Source organism: Antechinus flavipes, chromosome 3, assembly GCF_016432865.1.
Source record: "Antechinus flavipes isolate AdamAnt ecotype Samford, QLD, Australia chromosome 3, AdamAnt_v2, whole genome shotgun sequence".
NCBI classification, from domain to species: Eukaryota; Metazoa; Chordata; class Mammalia; order Dasyuromorphia; family Dasyuridae; genus Antechinus; species Antechinus flavipes.
Genome location: NC_067400.1, coordinates 609,040,395 through 609,055,562, shown reverse-complemented (window position 1 = coordinate 609,055,562; position 15,168 = coordinate 609,040,395). Strand labels below are relative to the sequence as shown.

The 15,168-nt window shown below is 38.9% G+C and overlaps 1 protein-coding gene across 1 annotated transcript in view; it reads right to left on the bottom strand.

Moving 5' to 3' along the window:
* Positions 1–15,168, bottom strand: part of CFAP74 (cilia and flagella associated protein 74) — a 132,863-nt gene that overhangs the window by 113,165 nt on the left and 4,530 nt on the right. Inside the window, exons 2-5 of the mRNA XM_051988786.1 lie at positions 9,452–9,577; positions 5,719–5,800; positions 3,649–3,792; positions 416–514 (exon numbers count right to left, since the gene is read on the bottom strand). Of these exons, the coding sequence (XP_051844746.1) occupies positions 416–514; positions 3,649–3,792; positions 5,719–5,800; positions 9,452–9,524 (398 nt within the window). The 5' untranslated portion in view covers positions 9,525–9,577. The remainder of the gene's footprint in view (positions 1–415; positions 515–3,648; positions 3,793–5,718; positions 5,801–9,451; positions 9,578–15,168) is intronic.

The window sequence follows — 15,168 nt, the reverse complement described above, 5'->3', positions numbered from 1 at the left end:
GCTCCAGCTATTTTGGGGGCCAGTGGTCTCATGATAATCCCAAAGTTCCCCCCCAAAAGAACACAACTAGGTTATCAGCTACACACATATGTACACAAATGTGTGTAGACACAATACACACATGTATACATACACATACACGCACCCCCTACTATAAATGCACGTACATATGTGTATTCATATGTGCACATGTGTAAACATACGCACAAGGGAAATGTGCGTGTGTGCAGCCATGTCTCTGCAATACACATGTATGTATGTGCATGCACACACACATAGATGCAGATAAATGCATGTTTTATTTCTTCGGATGCACCGTGCATCTCCCGCAGAAAGAATAAGCTGCTATTTGGAGGATCCTCCGCACCCCCGGCTCCTTCCCGGGGAGGAAGTACAGGTCAGCAGCTCTACGCACCTGTTGTGGGCCTCTTTCTCCATCTGTATTTCAGCCTCCACTTGGGCTTTCTGTTTCTGAATCGACTCTATTCGCTGCAAACACGCATCTAGATCCTCCCTGGAATGGAAGGAAAGGTTTTAGCTACATGCGTGGTCATCTTCTTCCTCTTCTGGAAAGAGAGGACTCTTGGGAAGGGGAGGAAGAGGAGGGAGGGGCCATTTCTACTTGCCCACGGGAGGAGTGGGACAGGGGAGAAATGGTGGCAGCTGGGGCTGAAATTGGGTGTCCGGTCTTAGTTTTGGTTTTTTGTCTCAGAACTGGGATTTTACTGATGCCCGGAACTCCCAAACAGGAATATCCCTCCACCACTGCAGTTTACAAACTCTTCTACCATCGATGGTCTTAGAGATTTGCATATAACACAGAGATGTTAACTGATTGTCACAAAGACAGCAAGGTGTCAGAAATAGATTTGAATTCAGGTCTTTCTAGTTGTTTATTTATTTATTTTTTCCTGAGACAATTGGGGTTAAGTGACTTGCCCAAGGTCATACAGCTAGGAAGTGTTAAGTGTCTGAGGCGGATTTGAACTCAGGTCCTCCTGACTTCAGGGCTACCCCAAATTCAGGTCTTTCTTGGCCTCTCTATCCATTCTGTGAAGCTAGAGGTACTCAGACAAATCAAACTGTAGATCGCTCCTGTCTGTCCTCTCATTGTTCTAATGGCTCAAACACCCTCCCAGGGGACTGTATGACTGATTGTGCCGGCTGGCTCACATGGTCTTCCCCAGAAGCGCCACCTGACATGATTCAGATGACACCGGGAAGCAGTCCTGATAGCTTGGAAACACTAAAACTTCCCTAACAGGGATGTGTCATTCAGTGTGCTAGGAATTATGGAGCTTCCCTCACTCTTTTGTATGTTTCTCCTCTCCGTATCATACACGGAATTAGGACCGTCTTTGGGGATATCACCATTACATCGGACTCGACCCTCAGAGCTGTTGCCCAGGGGACAAGTTCTGCTGCAGAAATGCACCCTGGTGGGTGTCTCTGCAGCTGTGGCAGCCCCTGCACCCTCAGAAGTCATGGCTACCAAAGACATGGAAGAGAGAGCTCATACCATCAAAGACCTTGGCACTCTCAAGTGGTCCAAAGTCAGGAAAGGATGTGGTTTTATCAATGGAAATGACACTGAAGGGGATGTATCACCCTCTGCTTTACTACTGCATGCTGAACATCATAGGGCCTTTCCATCTGCCTTGCAGCAGCACCCCTTTGTAAGAATTGTCTCTCCCACTAGAATGTGAGCTCCTTGAGAACAGAGACTGTCTGGCTTTTTTTTTTTCCTATGTCCAGCACTAAACACAATGATGAGGACATAGTAGGTGCTAAATAAATACTTTCTTTTCTTCCTCCCTTCCTTCTTCCTTCTTTTTCCTTTCTTCCTTTTTCCCTTCCTCCCTTTCTACCTTCATCACATGTTTATCCCTAGCACTTAGCACAGAATTAAGTACATAAGAAATGCTCCTTCCTTTCTTTCTCTTTTCTTCCTTCCCCTTTCTCTTTCCCTTCTTCCTTCATTTCCTTCATCAAATGGCTATCCTAAGCACTTAACATAGTGGTAAGCACACATAGATGCTAGATAAATAAAGATTCCTTCATTCCCCCGTCTCCCTTCTCTCTTTTCTTTTTTTTTCTTCCTTTCCTTCTCCCTTCCTTCTTTTCCTTCCTTCCTCCCTCTCTTCCTTCCTTCCTTTCTTCCTTCTATTCCTCCTTCCTTCCTTCTATTCCTTCCTTCCTTCCTTCCTCCCTCTCTCCCTCCCTTCTTCCCTTTCTCCTTCTTTCCTTCCTTTCTTCTATTCCTCCTTTCTTCTTTTCTTCCTCCCTTCCTTTCCCCCTCTCCTTTCTTTCCCGCTTCCTTGATCTCTTGGCCCCTATGGGTGCTATGGACAAGGAGGGTCTTGAATCAAACAATTACAGAGAGAAAAGCTCTTCCCAGAGCTTCATGGCCCAGAAACTCTCTTTTATGTGTCTTCTCGCCCCAGAGCATGCGTGTGGAGGGGGCTCTTAGGGTCCTGCCAAACTAGAGAGAACGAGCTTGATCTTTCCAGTCACTCCTTTTCACTTGCTGATTTAGAAATAAAATTTTAACACCTTCTTTGAGATTTGTACGCTAGTATCACTTTCAAGTCATTTGCTTCATGATTCCCAGGGAAATATCAAAGAATCAATCCCCACCAACGCAGCCCATGGAGCGGCTTCTTCAGAGCCCCCCTAATCATTGCTATACTAGGGATTTTTTTGTCTCTAGGCACGTATCCCTAGCAACGATCAGTACTCAGCCTCCCTTTATACTATTCTTAATGGACTAATTAGACCTTCTGAATATGACAAGGAGGGGAAGGTTTAAACGAATTGAGCTTTGGGTTGCTGGGAAGGGGGTTGGAGGCTGTATCTTATCTTCCTTATTTTAGAGGTCTCCTGATAAGCAGAAATTTCTTCCAGTTTGAGGAACTGATGAAAGAAAAAAGGTATATGTGGTAGGATGGGGGAGTATGAGGGGAGAAGCAAAAAGGAACTATGTTATGGAGCTTATATATGCAACACAAAAAACAGAGAGAGGGGGGGAAGAAGGGAAAGAGAGGGAGAGAAAAGGGGGGAGGGAGGGAGAGAGAGGGAGAGGAAGGGAGAGAGGAGACACACAGAAGGAACAGAGAGAGAGAGAGACAGAGAGACAGAGAAGAGAGAGAGAGAAAGAGAGAAAGAGAGAGAGAGAAGAGAAGAGAAGAGGAGAGGAGAGGAGAGAGAGAGAGAGAGAGAGAGAGAGAGAGAGAGAGAGAGAGAGAGAGAGAGAGAAGAGGAGAGGAGAGGAGAGGAGAGGAGAGGAAAGAGAGAGAGAGAGAGAGAAAGAGAGAGAGAAGAGGGAGAAGAAAAGGGAGAAGGAGAGGGAGAGGGAGATCAGATCCACAATTCTACAAACTCTTATCATCACCTCCCCAAAGTTATCCCCTATCCCTCAAAGGAATGTGTCATAACAGGAGCTCATCATTCCTTGGGAACTTGTAGCTGAATCTCTGCTGGGAAAAAATCTTGCAACATTGTCTCATCCCTACACACTGACTGTCCCCATTGGGACACTGCTGAGAAAGGCAGGTGGAGTTGAATCCCCCAAAGCCCTCTGGGTGCTCAGGGCAGACTTTTCCAGTTCAGTTCCTTCCTTTAGTTTTTCCCCCACTAAAACATACTCACTTGGTTCTCATAAGAAAGAATTTCTTTTCATTATGTATTTTATCCAGGTTGCTCATAGTTTTTCGCAGGCGCAATGTGCGAACTCTGTCTTTGTAAGTCATTTTTTTCTTCCTGTGGCTTGGTACCTTCTTTTTCTTATATTTCCTTAAAATGAAAGAAAAATACTCTCAGTTATGAGCAATAAGTTGGGCATGGTTAGCGAGGTTGGAGATTCACATGCTTGAGAAGGAAATCAAATCATGAATCTGGCATTTGCTGCCTGTGGGCCTTGGGGCAAACCATTCCTGCTCTTGGCTTCCATTTTCTCATCCATAAACTAAAAGGGAGATCTTAGAACTCCCCTCTACCTCTAAAAACCAATGAATTCTATAGTCAGAGATGTCCACTGGATAAATCCCCATGGATTAATTTATCATCAGGTAATTGTGAGGCAGGAGAAGGTCAGTATTTTTCAACCATCTCAAACTCTACAACTCTCTTCCACCCTAATGCATTTCTCCTTCTAGAATTCTAGGAAAAGATTACATCAGATTACAATCTATAATATCAGATTCGATCATTAGAATATATCATGAGTAAAATCCTCTCTTCCCACGATTTGTTTGTCACATCATTTTTTTTTAAAAGGAACTTAGCTTCAGAGAAAATAATCAAATACATTAGTAGTGGAAGAGGAATCAGGAAATGTGAATTTTAGTCTTATGTCTCCTCATTCATCTTTCCCTAATCAATGAATCTCTAAAATCTCAGTTTCTCCCTCTAGAAAATAGATATAATAAAGTCTAGGGTAGCTAGGTGGCCCAGAGAATAGAGTACCAGGCCTGGAGTCAGGAAAATTTCACCTTGAGTTCAAATCTGGCCTCAGACATTTATAAGCTATGTGACTCTGGACAAGTCACTTAACCATGTTTAAGTCAAACCATATTTGCCTCAGTTTCCTAATCTGTAAAATGAGTTGGAGAAGAAAATAACAAACCACTCCAGAATTGGACAATCCTATAAAGGACTGTACAATAACAATAACAATATAATAAAGCCTTCCTTTAGATATCTCACAGTCACTGTGAGATTCAAATAAAATAAAAGATATGAATACTCTACAAACTCAAATGGCATTATTTTTATTATCCCTAAATAAGTATAATATTCCCTTTACCAAAGGAGCAGGCTTTTAGTTGATGAGTCCAAAGTGAATAATTATAATCATAAAGACATTTTACATAAAATGTGCAAAAATTCACCTATTTCTTTACACACACCACCTTATTTCAGTCTCACAACCTCTCTTTGGAGAAAGTGCTACAGACATCCTAATTTTATAGCTAAGACTAGGAGGCTCAGAGCAGCTACAAGATTTGTGTACATAGTCACACAACCAGAATTAGGAAAGGGATTGAATCCAGGTCTTTTTGATTTCAAATCTAACACTTTTCCACTGTTAGCCTTCCCCAGAAAAATCAATAATCAATCTCCCAATGGGCACAGAATGCCCAGGTTAATGTTACCAAATAATGTTATATTCCATGATCTTCAGAATATCATAAACCAAATCACATTCTCTTCCTCTTCCTTCACCACCAAAAAAAGGAAAATGTATTGAGTGCTGTGTTGTTAAATATTTTATAATCAGCTTTAATTTCAACTAAGTTATTGACATTTTCTCCATCATTTTCTTAAGTCTAGGCAGTCAACAAAACAACAAAACAGTAAGTAAAGTTCTGATCTGTAATGAATGCTGATTGTTTGTTGTGGTTTATTTGGATTTGACTCTTTATAACTCCATTTGGGGTTTTCTTGGTAGAGACACTGGAGTGGTTTGCCATTCTCTTCTCCAGCTCATCGTACAGATAAATTGAAGCAAACAGGATGATGTGACTTGTCTACTGTCTAGTAAGTGTCTGAAGCCAGGTTCCCGACTCCAAGATCTGTGTTTTATTCAATATGTCACTCAACTGCCCAAGGTATAAACACTCCCTCTGAAAATTCAATAACTGGCAAGCTGACTCCAGCATACTTCTGGTACACTGTAACAACAACAATAACAACAGTAATTAAAAGATAAGCAATTACCATCCAAAGTCAAAGGAGGCAATCTTGTCAATCTTCTGGGGAATCTTTCTTTTATTTTTACTCGGTGACTCACCAAATCCATCTGTTTTTAGAAATGAAAGGATATTAAAATGTGAAACTCCAAATATCTAATCTCATTCAACAGACATATCTTAAGTGCCTACTGCATGCAGAGCTCTGTGCTAGAAGATGGGAGCCCATACTTAAATTATGACATATACAATTCACTGGTTGGGAGAGGATGTGTCCACAAATAGTTTATAAAACAAATTAAATACATAGGAGAGATCAAAGAAAGTACCCTGTGAGATTAAAAAATTGGGTAGGAAAGGGAAGGCTTCATGGTGGAGGTGGCTGATGAATTAATCCATCCCAGGAAGGGAAAGCCTTCAATCAAACGACCAATCAGTGGCAAAGAGAGGGAAGTCACTTCTGCCATGGGGGAAGGAAACATGGCAATATGGCATTTTGGGAGGTGGAAGAAGACTGACAGATCAGAATGCTAAAACCTCAAAGAAATGACATTTTAAAAGCTTCATTTCTGTGTATGATAAAAATCCCTTGTCTCTAGGTACAAATGAGTGCCATTTTCCGCTTGGGAATGGAAAGAGACAAATGCTCTCTCCCATCATTACACAGCTGTTGCGGACTAATAAAATACACTTAGAAGTGGTTTCTGTTAGACAGGTCTGCCAATCCACTGATGATTTGGGCAGATAGCATAAGAAAAACCTTTTCCACTGCCGGCGTTCATGAATAAATATTGTTTATTCACACAACTTGCAAAATAAAAATACGTGGACATATTTTTATTAAATATTTCTGAGGAGAGACAGCATAGTCTCTTCATGGAAAGAGAGTGGATCGAAGTCAGGTTTTGCAACCGGATCTACCTGTGTTCAAATTCTTCTTCTTACATGTACTGGCTGTGGACTAGCCAAAGTGTGTTACACTGTGGGTTGTGACCCTTTATGGCGTCTTATAACTGAATGTGGAGGTCATGAAATTAAGCTTTATTATCAGGAAGTATTTGATTTGTTTCCCTTCTTTATATCTCTATATATCTGGGTTTGTATAAAAAGAGGTTGCAAGAGGAAAGTTGTTTTTTTTTTTTTTAATAATGGCTTTTTTATTTTTCAAAAATTGTCCAATAAGTTGAAAAGGGGTTATGACCTTTACTGGTGGGGAGGGGTACTCATGTCCATAGTACATAAATCCAAAACACTGAAGTGTTCATTGTAATCTAGAAGGAAAAAATACATACTGGACTGGAAGCCTTGGGTCCAAATCTGAGTTTTACTATTTACTGATTCTATGATCTTGGACAAGTTACTTCTCCCTAGACCTAAGTTTCTTCTTCTGCCAAATGACAGGGTTTGGACTAAATTACCTTTAATATTATGTGATTCTCCTTTTTGAGTGTGGGATGCCCAGAGAGGATTTCAATGAGTATATGGCATCCTGTGTCTTTACATAAAATGGGGGTAGGGAAGATACAGAGATAGCCCCAGGGTTAAAGTAGGCTATGGCTCATCATTCCCAGCTATCTATTATGCAAAGGCTGACTGAAGGCCTATAATGGGCAATGATGGTTAGAGATCGAGAAAAAAAACCAGTATTAGGGTTAGAATAGCTTACATCCTATTTCACAAATATATTTTCTCAAAAAAGCCAAGTTAATAGCTATTCTGATCCAAGACATTTCAAAAGGACTCATGATAGAAAATGCCATCTACCTTCAGAGAGAGAACTGATGAACTCTGAGAGAAGATTGAAGTATCATTTTCTCATTTTGTTTTGGGGGCTTTTTTGGTGATTTGGTCAATATGGAAATACGTTTTCCATGATTTCATGTGTATAATTGATATCATACTGCTTGTCTTCTCAGTGGGAGAGGGGCTGGAGAGTGAGAGATTATTTGGAACATAGATTTTTTTAAATGTAAAAAAGCTAAACAAATAATAAAATTTTAAAAGAAAGCCAAGTTGAAATGTTGACTTCATGAGTAGAATTAAGAGACTATTGTACATAGCAACAACAAGATTATGTGATGACCAACTTTTTTCAACAATGAGGTGATTCAGGCCAGTTCCAATAGACTTGTAATGGAAAAAGCCATCTGCATTTAGAAAGAGAACCGTGAGAGCTGAATGTGGACTACAAGATAGTATTTTCATCTTTTTGTTGTTGTTTGCTTGCTTTTTCTTTCTCATTTTTTTCTGTTTGATCTGATTTTTCTCTTCAGCATGATAATTGTGGAAATATTTATGTAAGAATTACACATGTTTAGTGTATTTTGGATTACTTGCTGTCTAAGGGAGGGGTGAGGGGAAGGAGGAAGAAAAATTTGGAACACGAGGTTTTGCAAGAATGAATGTTGAAAACTATCTCTGCATATATTGTGATAATAAAAAGCTATTATTTAAAAAAAAAAAAGAAATGTTGACTTCAAATTGTTAGTGAAGCTTGCCTCCCATCTCATGGAAGAGAAAAGTGGTGGGCTCTGGGCATATAATGAGTAGCTGTGTGACCCTGAGAAACTTACTTAAAAAAAAATCTTCCTAGAGGCAGTTAGGTGGTACAGCCCTGAGTTCAAATTTGACCTCAGATACTTAACACTTCCTAGCTGTGTGACCGTAGGCAAGTCACTTAACCCCAATTGCATCAGCAATAAATAAATAAAATCTTCCTGTGCCTCAATTTCCTTATTTGTAAAATGGAAGACTTGGATCCGGTTTTAAGGTCCCTGCCAGCATTTCAGATCTGCCTGGCCAATGGATTGATTTAATGGCTTTGTCATATGAAAAAGTTCTAAGGGATGGACGAGGATGGAGAGAGAAGAGAGTTAGTGGGCTATAACAATGTTGTTTAAAAAACCCATCATCAATAAGGCCTTTTTAAAAAATAGAACTAAAGAATCATAACTAGATGATCTCTGAGGTTCCTTCCAATTCCCAGTTTATAAATCTATAAATTACCTACACATTTGAGAACCAGATTCTTACCTTAACCTGAATTATACCAGAAATTCTGTCTGTCCCTTAGATAGCCTGACCCAATTCTTGTTTGTGATGATTTTTAAAAACCAAATGGACTGGCCAAAGCATTGTTATAAAAATAGAAGACCAGACAGAGAAAGGGAAATTCCCTCCCCCACTGCTCCATTACCCAACATCCAACATCCAAGTCCAGAGGTGAATGAATTCTCAGAGTTTTGAGTGACAAATGGTATATTCACTCAATTCAACTCAATACCTGGTGCAGGAATTAAAGTTATGTTTCTTATTGACCAGTAGGTAGCATAAGAGAGAAGGGTGCCAAACTAGGGGTATCAATTTTCTTATCTGTGAAATGGGGTTAATGATACTTAGAGTATCAGTCTCATAGGGTTGCTATGTAGCTCAACTCAGGCACCACATCCTAAGAGAGCCTTTTATTAATTTTTATAGGGAACAGATAGATGACATAGAGTGCTGGACTTGGAGTTAGGAATACTTGAGTGTGACTCCAAATAAGCTCCTTAAGCTTCCTATGCTTCAGTTTCAAATTGGGGGGTTGGGAAGGGTCAGACTCAACGGCTTCTAAAATCCCTATGACTTTATAATTTACTTTGAAAAATTGGAAAATGGTCCAAATATTATTGGCTACATCTTCTCCAACAGCACGAGTTACACACTTATCGATATGCATGTTTTGTTTCAATTTATAATTAGTAAATCATTTTAGACTCCACCTCTCTTGAATTCTTCCAGATTTGAAATGGTTTCTGTTAACTCATCTTTGTTCTGAAAACGGAAATCAGCCATCTGTTCCTCTGGGAATAATCCAGTACCTTCTGTGTTGGTAAGGCAGAAATAAACTAGGAAAGAAGAAAAAAAATGAATATTTAGTACATCTTTCTCATGCCATATTTTCAGGAGAACTAATCAAATTGATTACAAAGACCACATGCGTACGAGGAAGACAGCCCCAGCTGGGCAATCATTATATACATTATAGGTCGGGAATTTTCATGGTGCCTTGGAAGGAGAGCACTCTTTTTCTTTCATCAAGAAACTGATTGGAACTGATTCACCTGCTGTCCTGGAACTGGCAATGGGGTAGCATGATTTTTACAAATGTTTGGGATATGTTAAGAAATTGAAAGACAGTCTTCAGCTGAAGACTCAACGGGTAACAGTCCTTTATTAAGAAACTTTACCTATCTGTTTCATTTAAAACAAGGATGTCAAAACACACTATAAGAGAAGCTCCTTTTAATAAAAAGAAAACATGTTGCATTTAAAAATTCATCAGATTCAAAAAGTTCCATTAATTTATCACTTTTACTAGAGAAAAATCTACTGAGTGATGATCTTCATGATAAGTATTTATATTTAAAGCTTATATATGGGATGGGATAGAAGAGGGCTGGTTCTTAATGGTAGCCTCTAAACTATAAAGGAAAGATGTTGAATTCATCTTTGAGATAATATCAATCCTTCTAAGGGTCCATTCAAATTGAGTCTCTCTTCCCCTTCTATGATAGGTGATTTGTTGAATATTCATCTCCCACGTTTGGGTATTTTCCCAAGACTTTAAATGGTTAATCCACTTGGTCCTATTCTGTTTAGTATACAGGCTGTGCATAAATCAAGGCAATCCCACAGAATCTTGAAACACAAGAAGCAAAGTAAACATGATGACAAATGGTTTGAAAAAATACAACTAATTAATATAGCAAGTGAAGGAGAGAGATCCAAGATCTGTTGTTTACATTAAAAACCCACATATAATTTCTTTTTTGTGTGTGGTAATCGAAATTAAGATACTTGCTCAGAATCACACCGCTAATAAATGTCAAGTATCTGAGGCTGGATTTGAATTCATGTCCTCCTGACTCCAAGGCTGGTGCTATTCCTGCACCCCTTAAGTGACTCCCACATACACCATCATAGCTTATTCTCTACCTATTTTATAGGGTTGTTGCAAAGGAAAGCTCTTTGTAAACCCTGAAACATTCTACAAGTGTGAGTTATGACTATTACTGCTTGTGCTTGCCTGTTCCCATTTGTTTGCCATTTACTTTGACAGCTACTTTAGTTTAGTGTTAGCAGGGCTTCCATTTTATCTTGGAGATTAATTTGCCAAGACTTCCATTACAATGCTTGCACTGTTCTTTCTAGCTCTGATATATATTTTTTTGAATATCATAAATCAGCCATGGCAAGGAATCATTTTGCTGGTGATTTGAGATGCATTTTTAAAACGTTCCCCAATATAAAATTGTCCCTCTCATACTTTTCATGTTAAGGTGGCTAAGTCAAACCATTCAGCTCACATATTTTTCCCTTAAAAAGATCCCCTCTAAAAATAGTAAATAATAATGATGCCATTCATTAATTATTATTAATGATTATTTATATATGTATATATAATGATTAATTACTAATAATGCCATTCATTAAAAAAACCTTTAAATTTCTAAAATGATCCTTTAATAAACCCATAAGATCGGTATTGTAATTTTTATTATCTCTATTTTATAAATGATGAAATTATGACCAAAGAATTTAAATATGTTGACCACAGCATGGTAACATACTAGTAATTGTTTTTTAGCAACAAATATTTATTAAATACTTAACCTGTAGATCAAACACAAACATCTGTGTCTGACACTTAAAGCCTTCTACAAACTGATCCAACCTACCTTTCTAGACTTATTTCACAATACTTCTTCTTAAGAACTCTCCAGTGTGGTCAAACAGGTTTGCTCACAGAGTTCTCTAACAGGTGTAGGCTCTCTAGTTACTTTCCTGACTCCCAGTCACCCTGGTAGGCCGGTGTCCCCAAAGCTCAAAGGACGACTTCATATTGCCTCAGAATCTAGTACTGAAGGGCTAGAATGTTGTTTTTTCCCTGGTGCTATTTACTCATGAGCCCCCACTGGTGTGTTTCCTCCATGATTATGATTTGATATCAATTAATCAGCTACACTTTACTCACTTTTAGAAGAGGGCAGTTGTTAAGATAGTTGATACAAATCAATCCATCAAAAGTCTATTGCCAGAAATTAGGCATGGACCCACACTTAACACCATATACCAAGATAAGATCAAAATGGGTCTATGACCTAGGCATAAAGAACGAGATTATAAATAAATTAGAGGAACATAGAATAGTTTATCTCTCAGACTTGTGGTGGAGAAAGAAATTTGTGACCAAAGATGAACTAGAGACCATTACTGATCACAAAATAGAAAATTTCGATTACATCAAATTAAAAAGCCTTTGTACAAATAAAACTAATGCAAACAAGATTAGAAGGGAAGCAACAAACTGGGAAAACATTTTCACAGTTAAAGGTTCTGATAAAGGCCTCATTTCCAAAATATATAGAGAACTGACTCAAATTTATAAGAAATCAAGCCATTCTCCAATTGATAAATGGTCAAAGGATATGAACAGACAATTTTCAGAGGATGAAATTGAAACTATTACCACTCATATGAAAGAGTGTTCCAAATCATTATTGATCAGAGAAATGCAAATTAAGACAACTCTGAGATACCACTACACACCTGTCAGATTGGCTAAGATGACAGGAAAAAATAATGATGAATGTTGGAGGGGATGCGGGAAAACTGGGACACTATTGCATTGTTGGTGGAGTTGTGAACGAATCCAACCATTCTGGAGAGCAATCTGGAATTATGCCCAAAAAATTATCAAATTGTGCATACCCTTTGATCCAGCAGTGTTTCTATTGGGCTTATATCCCAAAGAAATACTAAAGAAAGGAAAGGGACCTGTATGTGCCAAAATGTTTGTAGCAGCCCTATTTGTAGTGGCTAGAAACTGGAAAATGAATGGATGCCCATAAATTGGAGAATGGCTGGGTAAATTGTGGTATATGAATGTTATGGAATATTATTGTTCTGTAAGAAATGACCAGCAGGATGAATACAGAGAGGACTGGCGAGACTTACATGAACTGATGCTAAGTGAAATGAGCAGAACCAGGAGATCATTATACACTTCGACAACGATATTGTATGAGGACATATTTTGATGGAAGTGGATTTCTTTGACAAAGAGACCTCAGTTTCAATTGATAAATGACGGACAAAAGCAGCTACACCCAAAGAAAGAACACTGGGAAACGAATGTGAAATATCTGCATTTTTGTTTTTCTTCCCGGGTAATTTATACCTTCTGAATCCAATTCTCCCTAAGCAACAAGAGAACTGTTCGGTTCTGCAAACATATATTGTATCTAGGATATACTGCAACATATCCAACATATAAAGGACTGCTTGCCATCTAGGGGAGGGGGTGGAGGGAGGGAGGGAAAAAAAATCGGAACCGAAATGAGTGTCAATATAAAGTAATTATTAAATAAAAATTTAAAAAAAAAAGTCTATTGCCACACTCTCCCCTAAGAATATAGAGAATTTAAGAAAAAGTAATCTCAAGCTCAGAGAGCCCATATATCTCTTGGTTGCTAGAAATCCTTTTCTCCTTCAAGTGAAGTATTCACGAATACCCGTTAGGTACAATGTAGCTTTTCTGTTGGACTCATGATAGAGTTATGAAACTATCTTTCCTCGGTGTATCTGGCTTGTCAGGCATTTCCAATACAGCTACTACTGGCAATCATTGTTCCAGATGTATGTCAAAGGGACCCATGTTCTTCAATGTCAAAAAAAAAAAAAAAAAAAAAAAAGAGTCCAAATCTTATGGCTTCTCCAAAGCTCACAATATCCTCCTTTGGCCAAGAAGGACAAGACCGAGGTTGGAATTCTTCTTCTCTTCCTCAAGTGATTCCTTCCCTTTGGCTTGGTCTTCTCTCCTCTGAGGCACCTTTATAGTCTGCTATTTTATTTTATTTTACAAACTCCACAAGATATGGCAGAGTCCCTTCAACCAGTACCAACATATTTCCTGGGCAGGGCACATCAGTTCATCCAGTGGCCTTCAAGGAGCTCTAAAGGAATCAAGGACTTTTTATACTTTAGATGGGATGACCTGATAGATTGACTCAACCAACCCCCCGCCTTATATTCCATTCCATTATCAGTCTCCATGCTTCTGTATGGTTTTTCCCCCTCATGTCTGTTACGTACTCCTTTCTCATCTCTACCTCTTAGAATTTCTATGCTTCTTCAAAATGTCCTATCTGAAACTATATTCATTCCCCTACAGCTGCTAATTCCCTGTCCCATTAAACAAATCACTTTCTATTTATTTTGTATATGTTTGCATTTTTTATGTTGTTTCTTCTGAAAGAATGTAAACTCCTTGCATGTCTGTTTCATGTTTATCTTTGTATCCCCATATTTATCAATCAGTAAACATTTATTAAGTGCCTACTATTTACCAGGTCAAGCAGTTGCGGATAGAACATTAGGTTTGGAATCAAGAGCAACTGAATTCAAATTCAACTTCAGAAACTTTCTAGCTCTGTGACTTAACCCTCGTGAAGGAAATGGCAAACCACTCTGGTATCTTTGCCCAGAAAATCCCATGGATAGAGAGGTCCATAGAGTCACAAAGAGTAAAACATAAAAGACTACTAATGCCAAGCACTGTGGTAAGTGTTTAACAAATATCTCATTTAATCTTCAGAACACCCCGGAAGGTCTCAGGTGCCATTATTCTTCCCATTTTTCTGTTGTGGAAACTGAGGCCAACTGCTGGTAAGTGACTTGCCCAGGAGCACATTCCTAGCGTCTGACACTGAATTTGAATTCAGGTCTTCATGACTCTAGGTCCGATGCACTCTTTTTGCAGCCGCCTGACTGCTGTGAGACAGGTGGAGGGAGTGTTCAGGAGAAAGATCCTGAGTTCTGTTTCTGATACGTGGTGTTATAGTTGCCCATCAGATACTTGGATAATTAGATCCATGTCATGTGTATCTTTGCATTTTTTTATACTTCTCCACATATATGTAGTTTCTTCTAAAAGAACATCATTTTCCTGAAGGCAAGCACTGTTTTGTTTGTGTTTTATGTTCCTAGCACTTAGCACAATGCTCAGTAAACAGAAGGCTTTTAATGCATGTGGATGAATAGGTTTCTCCTAGGCAGGTGACAAAACCATCCTTCTGGGAGTGACATTTCTGTAAGTAATTGGATGGCTTGTCATGGATGCTGAACAATCATACAAAGTTCTTCTTACTTGAGGGTGATAAAAAGATCGATGGAGATCATAGAATCATAGATTTAAAGCCAGAAAAGATCTTACGAGCATCCTCATATTACAAATGAGGAGACTGAGCCTCAGAAAGGTTGGATTGTTTTCCAAGGAGCATATCATCAGTCAATCAATCAATAAACATTTATTAAGAGCACCTTAAGGAGCAGCTAGTTGGTGCAGTGGATAGAGCACCAACCCTGAAGTCAGGAGGACCTGAATTCAAATCTGACTTCAGACACTTAACACTTCCTAACTGTGACCCTGGGCAAG